Raw genomic sequence first — 22,346 nt, forward strand, 5'->3', positions numbered from 1 at the left:
ACTTCAAACTGCCTTTCTTTTCATATCCAGGAAATTTCAACTATTGACCCCTGACTTCACTAAATATTTAGGAAAGGAATGCAGAGATTCTAGTGATGTTGTCAGAAAAACAATGAAGAAATAACATTGACATGTCACTTTTTCTGCAACCATGAGATCCTGGTAAAAGCAAAATACATAAATTTCTCTTTCTGCCATTGCTCACTGACATGGTTAAAGTAGATAAACACTGTTTACTTTTCCAATGAGTGTCATGTGGATATTCTAAGAAATATAATGACAAACTCTGAAAGTGTGAAAGACCTTATAAGCCATCTACATATGAGTATTATATACATATATACACACACACATAGAAATATCATTTTTAACAATCTAGAGACAGAAATGTGCCACATGTACGATTATTGTCACTATGTATCTTTATATATAATGACACCTTTAATCACATAAAAATTTAATTGTACCCTACAATAACTTCATTGTTACCATGTTTCCAGAGGGAAGATATTCATTATGTTTACATTTATTACTACATTATATTTACCTACTATATATTTTTTTTAATTTTAGGCAGTCTGATTTCCAATTTCCCAGCTGGAACACAGAGATAGGTAGAGAAAAATAATTTCCCATCCTACACACTTAGTAATGAAGATATAACAACTGAGACCAACTCCTATTTTCACCAGAACAGTTTTTGAAATTTCAGACTATTTACTTGATTACAAATTCATGATTAATGAAATAATTGTTTTGTATATTCTAAAATAATTAAGAGATAATTACATATAGATAATTATGTTTAAGAGTTTGGGGAAGGCATATGTTTTTGAATCTTCTTCACAGCTATTTCCTGGGTCTAAGAAAAAATTACAGAAAGGCTTATGGTTTGGGGGTTAAGAATAATATTTAGATTAAGCATAGTGTTTTATAAGAGTTCTGTGATCAGAAATTGATGGGATTAATAACATATCTAGAAATGATAGAAACTATTTGTAGTCGTTTTCTCCTAAGCTAAAATACAGCTATGTAGACAGAAGTAAAGAAAACATCTGCAGCCTTTGCAGTACAGTTAATTGATGTAGTCCCAAGAAACATATCTATAAATCTAGAACACAGTGATTGTCGTATTTCCTCTTAGCTGGAACTGCTTTGATATTAAGAATCAATTTAAGATAATGTAATTAGGAGGTCATATTTCTGGTTATCACTCATCTTATGACCCATTTTTTTTCAGGAATTTAAAGCAACTATCCAACCTAGAAGTGATAAAGGAGAGTCCTTACCTGTCCATCTTGCTGCAGTTTCTTCCTTTGCCCCTCCTTATCATTACACAATCACTTAGCTCTCATTAACTAAATTTAGAAATCAATCATTGAACTTATGCATTGTTTTTCATCTTAATATTCTCTCAGGTTCTTTCACTCAAGGGTTATTTTCCCCTCTCTGGAGAAAAAAATATCTTTATTCACACTAACTTGGTCATAATCATATAATTCCACCCTACCACATGTACCAGAATCTGGTGTTTATGTCATCTCATTCTCAGATCTTAAGTAACAGATTTCAAACCATTCAATTCTACCCTCCTCCCCCAAACCATTCAATTCTGCCCTCCTCCCCCTTTTCTAGCTTTTAAGTTGGCTTCTCATCAGGAATTAATTTTCTGGCTAATCCTTACTAATTTTTGTTTTACTCATTCAGTTTCCTTCCTTATCTTAGCCTCCTTGCAGCATTGATATCGATATTACAACATCTCTTAACACCTATTTGGGTTGTCAGCTTGTATGTATGTGTATGAATATAATGTGTAACTACATGTAACTGATACTTTTGAGTGGATACGTTAATAAGTACTCGGAGGGTCTGAGATATAGAGATTGAATGTTGATCTCCACCAAAATTTATATATTGAAAACTGATCTGCAATAGTATAGTTTTTGGATGTGGGGCCTTTGGGAAGTGATTAAGGTCAAGGGGAAAAGCTGTCCTAAATGACAATAGGGCCTTTTCTTTTCTTTCTTTTTTTTTTTCAAACTGATGTACAGAAAGATTACAGTTTCATACGTTAGGCATTGGATACCTTTCTTGTACTGTTTGTTACCTCATCCCTCATTCCCCCTCCCCCTCCCCCTTTCCCTTTCTCCCCCAAGAGTTGCTCAGTTCAATTACACCAAACAGTTTTGCAAGTATTGCTTTTGTAGTCGTTTGTCTTTTTTACCGTGTGCCTCTCAATTTTGGTACTCCCTTTCAGTTTCCTAGTTCTAATACCAGTATACACGGTTTCCAATGTACTCAGATAAGATACAGAGATAGTTCAGGCACAACCACAGGAAGGGGATACAAGAAGGTCATCAATAATAGAAGCAATGGTTACACATAGCACGTTGAAAGTAGTTTCAACAGTAATGTAACAATCGTTTCCATAACTTGGAGTTCATTTCACTTAGCATCATCTTATGTGTTCATAAGGGTATAGCTATTGGGCTCTTGTGATCTGCTGTGATTTGCCTAAACCTGTGCTAATTATTCCCTATGAGGGAGACCATGGAGTCCATGTTTCTTTGGGTCCTCCAACATTTGTTATTGTTAGTTTTCTTGATATAGGACATTCTTACTGGGGTGAGATGGAATCTCAGTGTTGTTTTGATTTGCATTTCTTTTATGGCCAGTGATGTAGAGTACTTTTTCATATGTCTCTTGGCCATTCTCATTTCCTCATCAGAGAAGTCTCCTTTTAAGTCTTCAGCCCACTTGGTGAGGGGGCTATTGGTTCTTTGTGGTTTTGTTTTGGAGGAACATAATTTTTTTAGTTCTGCATGTATTTTAGATATGAGGCCTTTGTCCATTGTATGGCCAGTAAAGATCTTTTCCCAATCTGTGGGCTTTCTTTTTATCTAGCGAGCTATGTCTTTTGCTGTGCAGAAGCTCTGCAGTTTGATTCAGTCCCATTTGTCCATCCTTTTTTTGAGGTACTAGATCGGCTGGCACCTTCATATTGCACTTCTCAGACACCAAACTCAGAGAAATAAATGTGTGTTAAATTATCAGGGTCCCAGTCTACATCCTTTATTGTAGATTTCCAAATGAACGAAGACAACATGTGTCAAATTGACAAATGATGTTTTGAACATTGGTGCCTTAATAAATTTGTAGAGACATATTTCAGAATAATAGTACCATTTGATTACACTAAAATAAATCATGGAAATTTTTATGAAAAATGATTCTGGGAGAAGCTGAAGATAAACATTACACACTCTTCTTATACCTAGATCCTCACAAAGAATATAGGGTTTCTATGTATTTGTTCTTACTTTCCCTGGACAAGATTTATTTCTTGCCTCACACACATTCAAAGCACAATAATTCATGATGATGAGTGAAGGTTGCCTATACACACTGCACCAAATACAAAATCTAGAAAGTTTAGATCCTGCCTCGAGACAGATTATTATCCCATAGGACATATAACTAATCCTTTTGCCTTAGGGATAGCTCCACTTCAATAGTGATATGGTAACTTTTCACAAATAGGACCAGTGGGAAAGTAGAGACACAGTTTAAAAAGTCTGTTTGGGGTGCTTTGCTCTATCTTTTAATGACAGGTGATCATGTGATACAAACTAATTCACAATGTATTCACATGATAAATTATTATTAAAAAGACAAAAAAGTAACAAGAATAAAAATGAAGTATCAGTGAAACTTTGCTAGATTTCTACCCACTGGAAATACCATTTATAATATTAATCACATTCGCCATCACAATATTTTTCTGGTTTTGTTCCTACTAAGTTAAAAATCATAGGACAAGGTGTACTCTCCAGCTTGTTGGCCCTAAATATTCATTATATTGTCTGTCACTTAAGTTTGGGATAAACTGCCCTTTGTAATTAGTTGGGAGGAATCAACTCTGATTCTTGAATTGTGAAGGACACAGGAATGATATTCTGGAGAAAAGCTTATCTTACTTCTACTGATAGTGCTCCATGACATGTGTTTTGATCATCACCAGGTCTTACTAGACATAAAGTATCCTGTATAAAAGCAGAATGTGGAATCAAGTTGTCTGAGCCTCCAGCTGAGGTATTCTGTCTAATATTCCTCTTAAAATACGGCCACAATTCATTTAATTTCTGCAGATAGGGAAAAAATAATTTTTGACCAAGAGACCCTCAGAGACTTAGCAAAGAGCTTTCATTTTCTACTTAGTCTAGAATCCACAATTGATCTTAGCTGAAAGGCTAATGACAAAATAAGCATGAGTGAAAGAATAGTTACAACAGTATTAACTGAATTTATTGACGTAAATATGTTAAAAGATACAACAACTACTACTTACTTAATTCTATGAGACTTTTTTTTTTTTTTTTTTTGGCCAGTCCTGGGCCTTGGACTCAGGGCCTGAGCACTGTCCCTGGCTTCTTCCCGCTCAAGGCTAGCACTCTGCCACTTGAGCCACAGCGCCGCTTCTGGCTGTTTTCTGTATATGTGGTGCTGGGGAATCGAACCTAGGGCCTCGTGTATCCGAGGCAGGCACTCTTGCCACTAGGCTATATCCCCAGCCCTCTATGAGACTTTAAACATCTGGATACTCATTGGAAAGGATAAAATTGGGTGTGGTTATTGCATACCTCAAAGTTCACTGTTGAAGAGGTTGAAATAAAATAATCACAAGTTGAAGGCCAACTTGAGAAGACTGTCTGAAAAAGAAAATAAAGAAAGAAAGAGAGAACAAATGAAAGAATGAAAGGAAGAAAGAAAGAAAGAAAGAAAGAAAGAAAGAAAGAAAGAAAGAAAGAAAGAAAAGAAAAGAAAAAAGACATTACCTCAAAAAAGGGAAAATTAAATACACTACAACTGAAAAGTAGTATGACAACTGAATTGTTATCACCCCATACTCTTCTAACTGTAATTTCTTGATGTTATTAAGATAACAAAGGTATTCTTAATACAGAGGACAGTACTTGCAATGGCAATTATCTGCTGTAAGGCAGAATGATATCTGAGTTATCCTGTTCCTCTTTAACCATATTTTCTCTATATGGTTGATTCATAATTGAATTTAGAATTGGTGTTTTGTGTGCTTATATTTGCTTAAATAATTAAATAAAAATAACAAGTAAGCCAGACGTCATGTCTCAAGCTTATAATCCTAGATACTCAGAAGTTTGAGATCTGAGAATCACAGTCCAGATTCAGCCAGATCAGACAAATACAGGACAGCAGTGTTTGTTAATTAGTCACAAAAATCCAGATTTGTGAGCTTTCAGCAAGAACTTCCACTGTTGTAGACAGCCTAGAATGAATGATCCAGTCAAGTGCGTTCAAGATCCTACCTTTAAATCCTAGGACTGACATAAAACACACACAATTATTATTATTAAATTTGACCAAAAGTCTGTTTTTATAATTTAGATTAAAATTATATTTATTTCTGTGTAGCCTCCTAAATTATATTTATTTTTATAAATCATGCATGTTACTTATTTGCACTGTACATTCCATGGTATTTACTACATTCAGAGTTTAAGCACATTCTTCTAATCTTAAACTATCTTATCTGTCTGGATAAGTCATTACTCATCCAAGGTCTATTTTGTACATTCTTTATAAAGTATTTGTTACTTCTGCTTTATTATTATTATTTTTCCATCATAAAGGTGGTGTACAGAAGGGTTACAGTTATATAAGTATGGAAATGAGTAAAATTCTTTTCAAACATTGTTACCCCCTCCATCCTTTTTTCCTGCCCTCCACTGCCCCATGTTGTAAAGTTCATTTCCAACATAGTGTCTTGTGAGTATCACTGTTGTACTGGTTCCTCTTTTGCCCTTTTTCTCATCATTTCTGTGATTCCCCTTCCCTTTCCCAAATCAGATAAACTTATATACACTACAAAACAAATAACTGAATACAGCAAACTAGGGGGACAATTCCTCTTATTTCAATATATTGTAGTTCATTTTTACTAGTAGCATTTCATTTATTTATTTAATTTGATTTTTTGTTCATCTTTGGCTTGAACTCTCAGCCTGGGCACTCTCTCTGAACTCTTCAGATCAAGGCTAGGACTCTAAAATTTTGAGCCACAGCACCGCTTCTGGATTTCTGTTGGTTAATTGGAGATGAGAGTATCACAGACTAGCCTGCCCAGGCTGGCTTTGAACATGATCCTAAGATCTCAGCCTCCTCACTAGGTAGGATTACAGGCATGAGGTACCAGTAAACTGCTGATTACCATCATTTTATAAGGCCATATGTGCATAGCTATTGAACTATTGCGATCCACTGCTACAACTATCCTAGGCATATAGGTTTCATTTGGTCTGGATTATGTCACTTAATATGATTGTTTCCAAGTATTGCCATTCTTTCGGATGGAAGCATAGAAAATGTGTGTGTGTGTGTGTGTGTGTGTGTGTGTGTGTGTGTGTGTGTGTAACTATCTATCTATCTATAGCCATTCATCCACTCAGGGGCATCTGGGCTCATTCCATATTTTGACTCTGGTAATATTGCAATGAACATAGTTGTGCTGGTAGCTTTAATATGGTCTTGTTTGTGATCATTTGGGTAAATGCCAAAAAGTGAGGTTGCTGGGTATTAGGAGAGCTCTATATTTAGACTGAGAAATATCCACACTGCTTTCCAGAGTGGTTGAACCAATTTACATTCCCACCAAGAGTATTCCCTTTTAGCCACATCCTTACCAGCATCTTGTATTATTAGTTTTCTTAATAATGGCCATTCTTACTAGGGTGAGGTAGAATCTCAATGTTTTCTTAATTTTCATTTCTTTTATGGCCACAAATTTGGACATGTCTTATGTATCCATTGGAGATTCATATTTCCTCTTCAGAGAAGTATTTTTTTAAGTATACCACTTATCAATGAAATATTTGTTTCTTTGGGGATTTGTTTATGGAGGGTTCATTTTTTTTTTGAGCTCTATGTATATTTTAGATATGCAGCCCTCTGTCTGTTTATAGCTAGTGTAGATTTTTCTCCCAATCTATGGCTTTTCTATTTGTCTTGCAAGCCAGGTCCTTTGCCATTCAGAAGCTAAGCAGTTCAATGAAATCCCATTTATCCAACCTTTCTTTGATCTGTGGTGTTTCTAGGTCTTTATTTAAAAAGTTTCAATCTCTGCCAAGGAGCCCTAGTGTTTCTCCTATTCCTTCCTGTGATATTTTTGTGGCCTGATTTTACATTAAGGTCTTAGATTTGATTTAGATTTGATTCTGGTGCAGGGTGATATATAAGGATCCAACTTAAATATTCTGCATGGGTGTAGCCAATTCTGCCAATACCTTTTGTTGGTTATTTCTAATGAAAAATTTGAAGTCCAATACGAAGTATTTGGTTTTGGAATGATGCATTGAAGATTTTTTTTTTTTTTTTTTTTTGCCAGTCCTGGGGCTTGGACTCAGGGCCTGAGCACTTTCCCTGGCTTCTTTATCCTCAAGGCTAGCCTTCTGCCACTTGAGCCACAGTGCCACTTCAGGCCATTTTCTGTATATGTGGTGCTGAGAAATCAAACCCAGAGCTTCATGTGTAAGAGGCAAGTACTCTTGCCACTAGGCCATATTCCCAGCCCGCATTTAAGAATTTTTAATCATTGTAAATATATTATTTTATATTTGATAATCTCAAACAATCTCATCTTATTGAATATGGAAAATGTGCAATAATTCCTCTCTTCTCCTCTTTGCTTTGAATTTCTTCTGACTACAGAAACTTTCATAGCCAGGTGCCAGTGGCTTATGCCTGTAATCCTAGCTAATCCTAATCGTGGTTCAAAGCCACCCAGGTGAAAGAAAGTCTGTGAGGATTTTATCTCCTATTGACAATTTAAAAAATAAAAAGAATCCAGAAGTAGAGTTTTTGGTTCAAGTACAAGAATCAATCACAAAATGTCAGGGACACAGTACCCATGCACATTTTAAGCCTCAAAGAGTTCCCATGAGCTTAGTTTAAGCCCTAGTATTTGCACAAGAAAGAAAAAGAAGGAATGATAAAAAGTAGCGTGGAAGGAAGGGAGGGAGGGAGGGAGGGAGAGAGGGAGAGAGAGAGACAGAGAAAAAGAAAGAAAGAAAGAAAGAAAGAAAGAAAGAAAAAGAAAAAAAAAGAAAAAAGAAAAGAAGGAGGCAGGAAGGCAAGCATGCAGAAAGGGAATGAGAGAGATAGGGAGGAAAGGAGGAAGGAAGAAGGGAGGAAAGAAAAAAATAGGTGTTGTTTAAATGTTACTTTTTACTTTTGTCTTTTGCACTCATTGTTGGTGATGTTTTATAGTTATTACAGTCTATTTTCTCACAAGTTAAATAAGAATTGAATACATTTCTTTTCCTGTCTTTCCCTGTTACCTGTCACACCATCCCGTTGACATTATCTCACAAAGTTACTTAATTGTGGACTAGAGCTTTATCACATTCCCATGTTGTCAAAAGATAACAGGAACCACTTTTATAGGGCTTAGTTCCTCTTAGTGAGATTAAATGGAAGGTGAAGATGAACTATCTTAAACATGTGTGGTTTGAAGTTTTTTCTTAGACTTTTTAGATATATGTCTACATCAAATAAATAGAAAAAGGTCTTAATGTATGGAAATTTTTATACATTAAAGGATATATGTACCCCTTATATAGACTGCTGCAAAATAAATGTCTATAACTTTAGTCAGTACAAAGTGACCAAAGAAGAACTTTTTTGTTTGTATATATTATAAAGGAAAAAAAGAGATCAAAGTTTTACTAATGGCTAGGAATATCTGTTTTTAGGAACCTAATGTAACAAGCTTATTATTTAAAAAATCATATATTTTCATAGGCCCCAATTATAGCCAAACTCTATATAGAAGCATTTCAATTATAATCTACCCTGAATAATAATACCCTTTAGTAGTTCTGCTGATAAAAAAGTCACTTTATTCTTTTACTATAGAGGAGGAAACATGTGTAACTTCACCTACACAATGAGACAGCATAAACGCAATGGAAAATGGGTGACAAAATGTTATATTTTCATTTATCTCCCATTTGCCACTGACACTTAAGGGAGTTGTATATATTTCAAGAATATTCATTTTAAGTCTTATGTATACCTCAATGTAAATCAAACAGAAAAATACCAAGACAAGGAAGAAACAACTCAAAATATTTTAAGCAGAGTATCTGTCAGAGAAATCTGTCCAAACTTGACTGTGCCATGAATTTAAACATTTAAAACTTTCTTCAAAGACATCTTCAAAGTGCCTGTGCTTAGGGAAAAAAAAGAACATCCATTACAAATTATATGGATCTTCAACCTATCAGTTGAAAGTGGTTTATGGCATTGAGTCTACATGAAGCAGAGGAGAGGAGGGTGGGGGAGAAAATACCAATACTAGTTTATAATTGAATACTTAAAGTGAAAATAGACCTTCCACAAATTACCAATTAATTTAAAAAGAAGCACAAAAAGAATGTTGGGAGATGCTTCCATTTGGTAGAATTTTCTTTTTCTTACTAATTTCTTAAATAATGAATTGTAATGGTTTGGAGGAAAACTTGTGGTGTTTTGTAGTATAATTTTTTAAATTATTTTTAGTTGCTATTGACTAAAGTAGATATAAGGGACAGAGATTTTTGACTTCAAGAAATTATTTTCTGCTATAAGAATGTGGGAGACTGATTTATTTTCAGTGCTTTTGCACCTTAAAGATATCTCACTAGGAGACAGAGAAAGTAACAACATAGAAAATTTATTCAAATTTAGATAGTCCCCATTTTTTCCTTCCTTGTATCTTCTGCTACATTGTATCTTTCATCTGTAAATCAGAGACTACAAAAACCAAAAAATAAAAAAAGTCCTAATTCCTGGTTTTACTGAGCAACAAACACTGTTGTTTGAAGTGCTATTATATACTCTTCAAATTACCTCAAACTCAAAACTCCCTCTTGTCTCCCATGGTGACCTGAGACCCCAACTGTTTTTCTAAGTAGCAATGTCATCCACTTACTTATATAATATATGTTTGAGTGAGTCTTTGCCTATTTTTATTTGTAAAAGTTTAAATTTCATTGTTATTTATTTTCTTAAAAATATTGACATGTCCATCGGCAAGACTACATATACCCTACATATATACTACATCAGAAAGTTCTTCATAATCAGACCCTGGCTTTTTTGTCTAGTTTTCACACATGAGTCAAGTGCAGTTATTCTCATTCTTCACTTGCATATAGTCTCCAAAACCAGAGCACATCCAAATACCTTTGAAGACTAACTACAACATCACAATTCACCACAGGAGATTCAAAAGTTTTATTTGTCTTGCAATAGTAAAATATGAGTTCAACACAAGGGCTATAATCATAATTAAATATTGGATATAATTGCCCAGCAGGAATGTTTTTCAATATTTTAAAGAGATATTGTCCATGAAATAACCCTTTTCCTGATTCTAAATGACGACTTCTTATATGTGAAATTGCTTTCATTGTCTCCGTCTCTATGTTTATTTATTTTAAATCAATACTTCCTACATATGCTAACTTATGTTTCTAAAATACATAGCTAAATATAGTAGCTCATCACTTGCAGGACTTATTCAATGTCAGAATTTTCAGATATCAATTATGTTGGGCTACGATTTGGCCTACCTCTCCAGCTAAAACTTTTACAGTGAATTAAAAGTGTGAATTAATACAGAATTTTCCAAAGAAAACAATGATTTTTGAGACATTTTGAACAAATTTAGAAATATATAGAAGTATCTTTTTGCACTTCAGGTTACAAGAGCATGGATTCATTTATAAATCAGGGGTGGAGCCAGATAGAAGAAACTTTATGTTAACTTTGAAAGTGGTTCATTCCCCAGAAAGCCCTGTGTGGAGTTTTCTGGCATATTAAACATACAGTTGGATATCCACATATTTCCATAACAATATGTTGGTGCATAGAAGATTAGAGATTATTCCTAGATCTTGATCCTTGAAGCCATACAAGGAATTGACAAAAATTTGAAATAATCAGGATGTTCAAAGAAAGTTCATATTGTGTTATCAGATGTAGAGGATGTGAATTCAAAATTTCTCTGTGAGTATATCCTATCTTTCCTTCTTTCTCACTTCTTTTTAAGATTTCCTGTGAAGTAATTCTTTATTGAAATATCAATCCTTAATTTACTTTTGAATTAAGAAATGTTTCATGTAAACAGACTTGTTAATAATAATGCATTAAAATTGTAATGTAATATGCAGTGTTTCAAGATTTGACACTTTATGATCCTGACTTTAGTTTTGTTTTAAAGAAATAAAAACGATTTACTGAGACAATTCACCTCCCTATGATATCAACCTGTCATTTGTTTCTTAAAAGAAAATCTACCTTGAATTGAGTGCTTAACTTCACCAAAATGTCTTTGTTATGCTTAGTCTTACATATTAATGTATATATCCATAAACAGTATCGTATGTGTGTTTAAGCTGAATATATCCTGTAAATTTCTGTTTAGTTTCCCATATTCCTTGACTTTTTTTTCAATATTATGTTTCTGTTACTACATGCAGCCCTTTTTAATCCTGTGTCCTGTTTTAATTTTGTCTCTATTTTGGTGGTACTGGGGAGCTGAACTCAAGAACTTGAGATTGTTAAGCAGGACTTGTGCACCAGGGCATGGCCCAGCTCATTCTCCTTTGTTTAAATATATGCATGTTCTTCCTTTTGTGCTAGAGTTTGTGTGTGTGTGTGTGTGTGTGTGTGTGTGTGTCCATGAGCCTATGTGTATATGTGCATACTGTCCGCAATTACTTTTTCTTTGTTTCATTCTGTTTCTTTGGTTTATAATTTTTGTACACATTGAGTCTTCCATTGCATGTGAGGAAATGTTTCTCCAGACAATGTACAACTTGTGCAAATCGTCTTGTCCTATATGAATTTTTAAATTTCTGTGTATATTGAAAAATCACCCTCCGGCATAAGAGTTACCACTGTTCAATTGTATGCAAGTAAAAGTGTATCAACTTCGGAAAAAAGTGACAAGGTCACTATATTTGCAAGTTAATCTTCTGGATTTCTTGATTAATAAGAGTTTTCTTGATTAATAAGGCCATGGAATGCAAGTTACAATATTATGAATGCTTTTCATTCTAAGGTTAAATATTATATTTTATTCACAATCTTGAAAATTATTCATGAGTCTTTCTGTATTCAAACAATTACCTGAAAGTATTCTTAATGGTTAATTTCATATTATATATACAGAGATGCATACATAATTTCTGAGATTTAAGTGTTCAGCTATTATCTGAAAGTATAGCCTCCTTCCCTCATTCATATGTTGAAATCTGAATCCTCAAGGTCATAATATTAGGAAGTGAGAACTTTGGTGGGGTAACTTGGTCATAAAGGTGGAACCCTGATTAATGGAAGCAATGACCCAAAGGACATTGTTTGAGCTTTCCATCATGTAAGAACACAGAAAGCAAGCATCTGATGAACTAGAAAGTTGCCCACACCAACACTGCAGACACAGAATCTACCGGCATCTCAAACTTGAGCTTCTTTCACTCCATATTTGTAAGGAACTGAGCTCTATCGCTTACAAGCTACCCACTTTATGGCACTGCGTGTGTATTTGTCTGTGTATGTGTATGTACACGCGCGTGCATGTGCGTACCTGCACAGCGCCAGGCCTAGGGTTTGAACATAGGGCCTAGGCACTGTCCCTGACCATTTGCTCGAGGCCAGTGCTCTACATTTGATCCACAGCTCCACTTCTCACGTTTTTCAGTGATTAGTTGAAGAAAAGTCTCACTGAGTTTCCTGTTCAGAATGGCTATGAACCATGATCCTCAGATCTCACCCTCCTGACTAGCTAAGGTCTGAGCCACCAGTGCCCAGCAGGTCTTTAAAATTTTTACTTATCTAGTAATAGTTGAAAAGTCATAAGTGAGTAGTTCTTTGTGGTAGCAATGTTCATGTCAGTCCTACCAAATATAAATCATATTGTAGCAATGCTTAAGATTATAATGATAATATCAAAAAAGAAGAGATTTTATTTTTTCATTTCACAAATGGGTTATTTTCAGGAAACATTTTCATATGTAAATATTTTCATATAGTCACTTTGGGCAAGAGTTTTCTTTTTCATCTAGGCTTATCTCCAACTCATTATTGAGCTAGAGCTAACCTTGAACCCTGGATCCTCTTGCTATAGCCTTTTAAAATACTTTATTCACTTGAATTCTATATATAAAATTTCTTTAGGATACTTGGACATTTAAAAAATTCACACAAAACAATACTGTTTATAATCATACAAAATTGTGTTTTATTATAATACAACCAAATATACATTTAACAATTTCTGTTATTTTGTACTACAAGACTACATTTCTTTAAAAATACCAAATTATTTCAAAATTGAATCCGACCCACTCCCCATGCTAGGATTAAATTACAAAGTTAGTTATACATTTTTTATGTCTTTTTTCTCTCAATTTATATAAATGGAAATTTTAGATTTTGTATAGTTTTAGCCTCATGTATAAACTGAATTATTTAAATATTGTGGATATTCATTATGAAAAGTATGTATCTTTCCACAAAACTTTCACATATGTTATTTTCTTAAAGTATTCATTCCCAAATAAGGCTAACCAATTAAATCATGTTGTTTTAGGGAGCTATAACAGAGATTATTTCAGTTTTGATTTTGATTTGTCATAGTGATGTATATGAAATACATCAAATACTAAGTTTAAGACAACCAGTGTTTAATAAAAGATCTCACTTAACTTTATTATTTTGTAGATGTCAGATACCAAGTTCTTTTCAGACATTGAATTGTGGTTATATTTTATAAAAAGACATTGTTAATTTACATTTTAATTAAGTCCATACAACTGAGCAAGAATAAAGTATGATAGCACGTGAAGAATCAAAGTACAGACCAAAGGAAAGAAAAGTCAGGTCACTTTGTAGCCAGTATAAGTGAGCATTATTTCAGGCAACCAAATGATGACACTATGCATTCTATTACTGTGTGGCTCCTGCCAATTTCTAACTTTTTTATGACTATTCTGAATTTCTTAAGTAATTTCATTGTTTTTCTAAAATGTTTACTCAATCAAGGAAATGTAGTGTTTTGAGTGCTTTGGGAAAGAAGAAAGGTTCTACATAAATTAAAATTCAACTATCCATTTCTAAACACCCTTAAAGTTCCCAATAAATTAAATGCAAATGAATGCAGATGAGAAGTATTTCACTTAGCAGCATAAAGAGCTGGAAGGAAGTGCAGACAGAAACAGAGAAGAAAATCAAAGACATAGGTATCAAATACACAGAGAAAGATCAGAAAATAAGAATAAAATAGATTTTTCCCATAGTGTTCAATTTTTGAATACTTGAAATTACGAATTATTATAATCTCAAGAGATAATATAAGTTTATATTATGTTTGTAAACTTAATAATAATACATTCACACCATTCCTCTAAGTGTCCTGGACTATAGAAGAGTTAAAATAATTAAATGAGCTTTAGATTTCCTCTATATTTAAGTATATGTTTTTTCCTTATTTTTAGGTGGGTTTTAATTTTACTAAACTATCTCATATTTCAGCTATGCTGAATTAAATGATTTATTTCCAAAGAAGCCAGATGTGACATTGGGTTCTCAATTGTTGTTTGAAGTAAACGTTTTAAAAAGTAGTTGGAAAGTAGTTTGGACACTTAAATTTGAATGAAAATAATTTAATTTTTACAGGTTAGTCCTAATATTTCAGTTTTCTATAATTTTCTCCAAACCCTCCATATCTGAACATTAATAGCATTGTAGATGCAATTTCGGGTGTATTACAAATACCTTTATATCTTTTAAAGCAAAGTATGATTCCACTTTCTTGCTGTGAGCTTGCTATATAAATTAATGGGATATTCTTATCCTAGCAAATCAATAATTACACTCACATGTGATATTCACTTAGCATTCTGGACCCTTCTATAACTCTTCAGATGGAGGAGGTGTTGTATCCTCCTCATTTATTTTGAATAAGCATCAATCAGATGTACAAGGTGTCACATCTATTAATAGTATGCATTTATTCTAAAACAGTGATTTATTCTAGCTTGTTTTTACTAATTTGGTTCCTTAAATATTCCTTAACAGTAAAACATACCCAAATGATCATGAACACAATATGAAAGAGGGTACTTAAACTTTCTTTGAAAAAGGGAAGTGATGCACATAAAATAAATGGAAGACAAGTTTCTGAAAACAGCAACAGTCACAGACTCAGTAATAAGTTGCCTTCTAAGCACACTGGTTTCTCACAGAGTTTTCTTTCAGAGTATTCAGAATGCATGAGAAATGAGCGAAGTCTCTTATTTAGTTTTCTGAAAAGCTGCCTTCCATGTGAGGAAGTGACTAATTTTTCATTTCACACTATAAAGGGCGTGAAAAGGGCAAAACAGAAGAAGGCTAAGGGTTGCGTGATCTAAGAAGGAAAGGTGAGTCCTACTCAAACAGAAGAAAATATGCTCTACAGATTCAAAGGGAAATTGAATTGGAAACATTCAAACAGGCTAACATAATATGAAGGTGTTTATGCTAACGCTGGGAGTTTGTGGTACTTATTGTTAAATTACTAAAATGATGCTACTTGAGTTACAACATATTAGAAATTCAAAAAGGTTGACTGAAGTAAAAATATGTCAAAGAGTTAATTTAACCCTTTCCGTTGTTAATTTTTTTTACATTTAATTGGATATTCAATTAATAGCTCCAATGCTCACCCTGGTCATCTACTTAATTATCTCTATATTATACATCATTTTCAAAGATATTCCAATAAGGTAATATGTAAGAGAAAATAAGGAAGTAAACAGAAACAATATATAAAGTGGAAGTAAATAGAAACAATATATAAAGTATGCCAATTATTTAGGAAGACAACTAGAAGCAATACATATTGAAAATACATATTGAAATACCATTGGTTATAAATAAAATATGTTCATACTTTCCATGATCCTTTATAAATTTTACTTTCCTCAGACTTTTGCGAGCACTTTGTTATAATTTAGACTTAAAAAAAAAGCCAGATGAATTATGCATTGGCAGCTACTTAGTCTCCAGTGAAAAGAGCTCCATTTCATTTTGTCCACTTTATTTGTGATTCCTCTTCCTTTTCATGGGGATGTGAGTTATTCACACATCCAAAATTTATGGCTGTTTCTCCTTCAGTTCCCTAACAAATCCCATCTGCATGTCTCACAAGTAGAATGCAGTACGCATCATGGTGGTTCTTTTACTTTATTAAAATATTTTTTCATATCTCATTAGAATAAGTATCGAGCATTCTCTCCCTGTGGAGCATAGTGTGTATTCTAGAAATATATAACCAAGTACCAATTTCTGTCTGTGAACTTGTTCCTACTAACAAATCATAAGGAATCCTGTGAGTGGTATTAATGCCCTTCAGTAAATCAATGTTGCAGTACACTAAATATAACCCTTGTGGACTGAAAGAAATAATGTGCCTACAAATCCCCACACCTAGTTCCAAAAGCCAATGACTCACTGAGAGAGTTACTGTTAATACCATGAGCTCTTCGAATTTGTGCCTTCTCTCCATTTCCTACTACAAGACAACCAGTTCTGATGTGGAATGATTTATCAGTCCCTATGAATACAACACAAGAACATGGTGACCCTATGCTTAATGTCATATCAAAATTTGAGACTTATTTAGCTTAAATATTTACACAATAAAATAAATTCAAAATGTCAACCATTTACAAAGGTAAAGCTGCTATACTGAGATAATTCTGAGAGTATGCAGACAGTTTATAGTTTGAGGATAATTCTTATAGTTTTGATTCTTGAAATAATTTGTCCAGATGAATTTCTTGCCCCTACAATCCCGCATTTGCCATGTATTGTCCTATTCAGGTTATTGGTTTTGTTTCTTAGAAAAAAATCCATGGAAAATATTTATGAGTTAGTAAGAGAAATGTACAAAATAGAAGACTGTAATAACTTTGCAGGTAAATGATTCTTTTAAAAAATTAAATAGAAAACTGTAGATGCAGCTCAGAGATGCTCATCCAGGTCTCTGTGATGTCTTCTATTTCGTTTCTTCTTCATTTCCTGCATGTGCTTCCACTTTGGGCCGCCCTTGTTTCGCTGTCTCCGCTTCTCTCTGTGCCACATCTGTTCGCAGTACTGGTCCAGGCTGAAGTTTGGGCTGCTAAGGATTTGGATATAGTCTTTGTACCTCAACCGTGACTCAGCCAATAGATCCTTGACCTGCCCCTCCTCATGCTCTACCCTCTGGGTATTTTCCATCTGTTCATTCTCTATGACATTCAAAGTCAGCTTCACTACGGTGTGGATGAAAGTGTGCTCCTGTGCTTTGCAGTAATACATCCCAGAGTCCTTCTTCTGCAGACTTCGAATCAGTAGCCCATATTCTGTTTTGATGATCCTTTCATCGGGTTTCAACTACAGGATTGGAAAAAATGTAGGTAATAAATTAGAAACAGAGGACTACAAGCAAATGAAAACAAGCTACATGGCTTCACTTAGATGAACCAAAAAGGTATATTTCTCATCTTTCTGTCATCAAGCATAATATCATTAGCCATAGTTGAAGAAGGTAAAAAAAAGTCCAAGTAGCAGTCATTAGATTATATCCTGAATTTTTAACATTTAAGTCTAACTGAACTTTTGAAATTACAATTCATTTCTTTCTCCAGTATACTTAAAGGAATTAAAAACAATAAACAAATAAATGTTTGTTAAAAATAATAAAGTCAAACTGGAAACTATCAGCTAGTCTTTATAGAGATTTGAGATAGAAATTAGTGTACTAAGATCTCAAATTAGCATCTCCATTGCAGAATGATAATGTAGCATTAATAGTCACTAGGCAAAAAAGGAAGTTGAGCACATGCTACTACAGGAATCAAGGTGAGAACCATGATTCCAAATGGAAATTACTCTTTTCTAGATATCACCAAACAAATGAACTCAACAGCATATGGAATCTGTAAATGAATTGTTCAAGTCAAGTGGAAAGGCATGGCTACAGACTTTGGATGTCAGAGCTATAACTGAGCAGGGCCCTTGTCAGAAGGTTAGCAACATTTAAAACTAAATTTCCCCTAGTACCATGGACTGCATTTCAGTCCCAAGTGTATATGTGATACCTCAGGCTATGTCATTTGTGAAAATTGTTGTCATGCCTTGGTATACTCTCACATGGTAATGTGATTTCAAGTGTGAGAAAGCACAATGAACATAAAGATCCTCCTCTGAAATGTGATGCTCATTATCCTTTGAAGCCATATTACTGAAAGACAATTCCTGGCCCACAGTCTAGTGTGAATAGGGAACTATCTTTTCATACTAGAGGCATGTTTACCAACACAAGAGCCCTGTTTAATGTGGAGTATTGTTGGATGGCTAAGCATGAAATGAAATAACAACAACAGCAAGAAAGAAATCTGGACGATTTCCCAGTTTATGCATCTGACCCTGTACTGTAGACTTTAGCTGATGGAAATCAAGGAGGCATAAAAATGACTAAATTAAATTTATTCACAGTGGGTGGACTGTGCTCTGCATCTTTATGTGAAAAATATGTAGTGGGGAAAAAAACCCTCTCGCTAATTCTGGAAATATGAGAAAAGGAAAAGAAACATCTCTGGCAACCAGCCCAGCGAACTAACAAGTATATGGTGAACCACCCTCTGTGGCAGAGTAGAGCAGCTGGCGGGGTACCATCCAAGGCCAGAGGCAGGTCACAGCTCAGAGCTCTGGTTAATGAGGCTGAATGGTGTCCAGGTCTGCCTTTGCTCTGTACTGAGCTCACAACATCAGGGTTCCATTTGTTTGTTTCTCTTACTTTGCCCAAGAGTTGGAAGTGTTTTCTAAAGGTCCAGACATTTGTAAATGCTATTGTAATACAAACTAACCTGAAGTTCATTTGCATTCCCATAAACCATAGGAGTCTCCTGCCCAAAAGAAATATATGTTTGCATCAGTAATGTTCTAAATGGACAATGTTAAATGGAAGAAACAACCTCTTAAAATGGTATGTGAATTTGCTTCTTTAAAAAAACAACTTTGTTTTAAGTGGTATTTTAAAAATGACAAATACTTATTAGATCAAAATTACTTGCTCCATTACATGAGTTTGTGTCTCTATGTTTCCTTGACAACTCATTTATCTTCCCTATTGGTCTCTCATCTAACAGTTTGGGGGTTAGCATATGTTCTATTTGGGGGGTTAAAAGGAAAGCTTTCTTGAAGGTTAAAGTGTGAAGCATTATCAATATAGTATGCATTATCATATCCTCAAGAGATAATGCTTTGAAGCTTTTATTTCTGTAATTTTCTTACTAGAAATATGCTGTGGTTATTAGCACGACAAATTGGTCTCCTTCAGTTCTAAGATTTTCTGTATACAACTTGTATTCTTACTAATAGTTAAATAACACTTAATTTGGAGATCAACAGAGCTATGACTCAGAATTTCTTTATTGTTTCCTTTTATTTTTGGAGACAAACAAATATAACATTATACATACTAGACAAGATCTCATTATTATTTCTGTTGTTTCCTTTTTATATCTTTTTTGTATTGCTTTACCCTGAGATATAGGTCCCTTCCCTCCTTTTCACTCTCTCTCCATCACCACAGGAGTCAAATTTCATAAAACCTGGCATTTCATGATTTGCTTAAGATCTTTCACGTTTTCCTTAATCATTGGAATGCTTAATTTGTTCATCAGTTTTTGGCCTAAAACTTACTTTAACAAATTCTGTGCTTTATGTATTTATGTAAGATAAATACCTAAGATTAGACCACTTAGCCAATTTCTTGTTTCCTGTCTAAAATTTCAGAAATGTGGCTTTAATTAGATGGCATCAATAATAAAATGCATTTTACTTGGCATATTTTGTAGGATTCTGACAATTTAGAGATTAAAATCTGTGACCCAGAAATTAAGTAGTTGATTATCATTTGCCTACTTTACATTCTCATTCTCTGTAATACTTTCATTCTGAGCCAGAACAGGATAGATTATGCAGACTGCATTTGAATTGTGAAATGCTCACAACCAATTTAAAATAGTTTCTAGACAAAGAGATACATAATCTCTAGCCACTGATTTAAACTCATGGAATTTTCTTCACTCTAAAAGCAATAAGCAAGCACCACTCTCACCTTCCAAATCAAAACCTGGATGCAACTGGGGTCGACTACCCATATGCCTCATGTGAACAAATATATATGACATTAAATGTAGATCTTCAGTGAAAAGCTATTTATTTAGATTAAGAAGAGAAGCAGGAAAGGGACAAAAGGCATTTAAGTTCTTGGCAGCTGGTAAAGGTCAGAACTTTATCTCTGATAATAGCATTGTAATGGCAATTTCTTTACAGGTAATTCACCTGTCAGTTCTTCATAGGTAGGTCATCACTCATGTCTGAAGAAATTAGAACTTCAAGAATTACCTTTCCTAAAACTAGAAAATAGTGCTACAGGTAAATAGAATTAAATTTGGAAGAAAACGTCCAGTGTGAAAGGGAAATATAGAATTGTTGCCAAAAATGTGTCTGTAATTAAAATAAGGCAATGTAAAACCTTCTAATTTAATATGGAAGAAAAGAAAAATAGGGGCTTGGAATGAGGCTTAGCAGTAGAGTGCTTGTCTATCATGCATGAAGCCCTGGGTTCAATTCCTCAGAACTGCATAAACAGAAAAAGCCAGAAGTAGTGCTGTGTCTCAAGAGGTAGAGTGCTAGACTCGAGCAAAAATAAGCCAGGGACAGTTCTCAGGTCCTCAGTACCAAGCTGTGGAGTGGCAAAAAGAAAAAAAAAATGTAGACCTACTGGATAATAATTTAAAAAATATTAAAAGTGTACATATAGTACTAGAATAATTTGATATATTTGAGTAAGTACAAATATAAAATGTATATAGTAAAGCATAAAAATAAAATCATAAAATAACTATATACATATGTATGCTGCCTCATTGGGAAAGGAGTTTCAAAGTATAATACTTGATATAAATCAGTGGATTTGACCTCTACAAAAAGGAAAATTTACAGTAATGTTAGGAAGTGATATAGCACAAAAGTACATAAAATAAAGTCATTTATAATGTGAGCAACATAAAATTATTAGTGTCTCTAATACAGGAAAGGATTGATGAGAGCATTTTTAAATGAATTTTTCCATGAACATTAAACAGACAAAAGACGACAGCTCAGACCAACAGCTAAGAGATTAGAAAGTATGTTCTCATACACCAACATTCAAAAAATATTAAAAGTATATTTTTTTCAAATTTGTGTTTTCTTAAATTATACTTATTAAGAATTGTTTGCAGGGCTGGGAATATGGCCTAGTGGTAAAGTATTTGCCTCATATACATGAAGCTCTAGGTTCGACTCCTCAGCACCACATATATAGAAAAAAGCCGGAAGTGGCCCCATGGCTCAAGAGGTAGAGTGCTAGCCTTGAGCAAAAAGAAGCCAGGGACAGTGCTCAGGCCCTGAGTCTACACCCCAGGACTGGCAACAAAAACCAAACAAATAATAATAATAATAATAAAAATTGTTTGCTTCAGCTTAGGATATGATTTAATGTGGTGATTTCTGTGGGAAAATGACCACTATATTATTGCCCAGTAAAATCTATAAAGATAAATAATATCTTTAAACTTATTTTTCTTTTTGAAATTTGTTCTAAGAAAATAGATATGTAGGGGGGAAAGTTAAATATCATGAAACTTATCACTATTTTATTACAAAATAGGGAAAATATTTAAATAAACTACCAGGTACTCTGAGATGACTATCAGGCCTGGCAGAGCAAGTGGAGACTGAAGAATTACAGTATTAATATCCATGTGACACTAACAAATGCTGGCAGTGCAATGGTGAGCAAAAAACCACGAATGACATGAAAATATAACTCCTGCTTATCTGTAACTAGTGTTGTAATAATTTTTCATGTGTTATTACAATTGAAAAATACTCTTATTCATTTAATAATAAAAATAAATAAGTTAATGACATGCAAATGGATAAAGTGCCAGTATTTGAGTGTGTGTGTGTGTGTGTGTGTGTGTGTGTGTGTGAGAGAGAGAGAGAGAGAGAGAGAGAGAGTGTGTTGCTGGAACTTGAAGCTAGGAATTATATATGCTAAGCAAGTGCTCCATAACTGAGCTCCATCCCCAGCCCTTTGAAGAAGGTTTTTAAAAAATATTAAAATCTACAGAATAAAAATAATACGGTAACTAGTATAAAGAATTGCTTCCTATTCATTCACATCC

At 33.9% G+C, this 22,346-nt stretch overlaps 1 protein-coding gene across 3 annotated transcripts in view; it reads right to left on the minus strand.

Moving 5' to 3' along the window:
• Nucleotides 1-8,342: 8,342 nt before the first annotated feature.
• The window catches only part of Sema3d (semaphorin 3D), a 172,759-nt gene continuing 158,755 nt past the window's right edge, over nt 8,343-22,346 (minus strand). For 2 of the 3 annotated variants that reach the window (XM_048339924.1, XM_048339925.1), the window contains exon 18: nt 13,298-17,496. In XM_048339924.1, coding sequence (XP_048195881.1) covers nt 17,086-17,496 — 411 coding nt within the window. In that variant the 3' untranslated portion in view covers nt 13,298-17,085. Of the gene's footprint in view, nt 8,356-13,297; nt 17,497-22,346 lie in introns of those variants that run through there. The other variant, XR_007210077.1, reaches the window with a different exon arrangement.

The sequence above is a fragment of the Perognathus longimembris genome, chromosome 2, assembly GCF_023159225.1.
Source record: "Perognathus longimembris pacificus isolate PPM17 chromosome 2, ASM2315922v1, whole genome shotgun sequence".
NCBI classification, from domain to species: domain Eukaryota; kingdom Metazoa; phylum Chordata; class Mammalia; order Rodentia; family Heteromyidae; genus Perognathus; species Perognathus longimembris.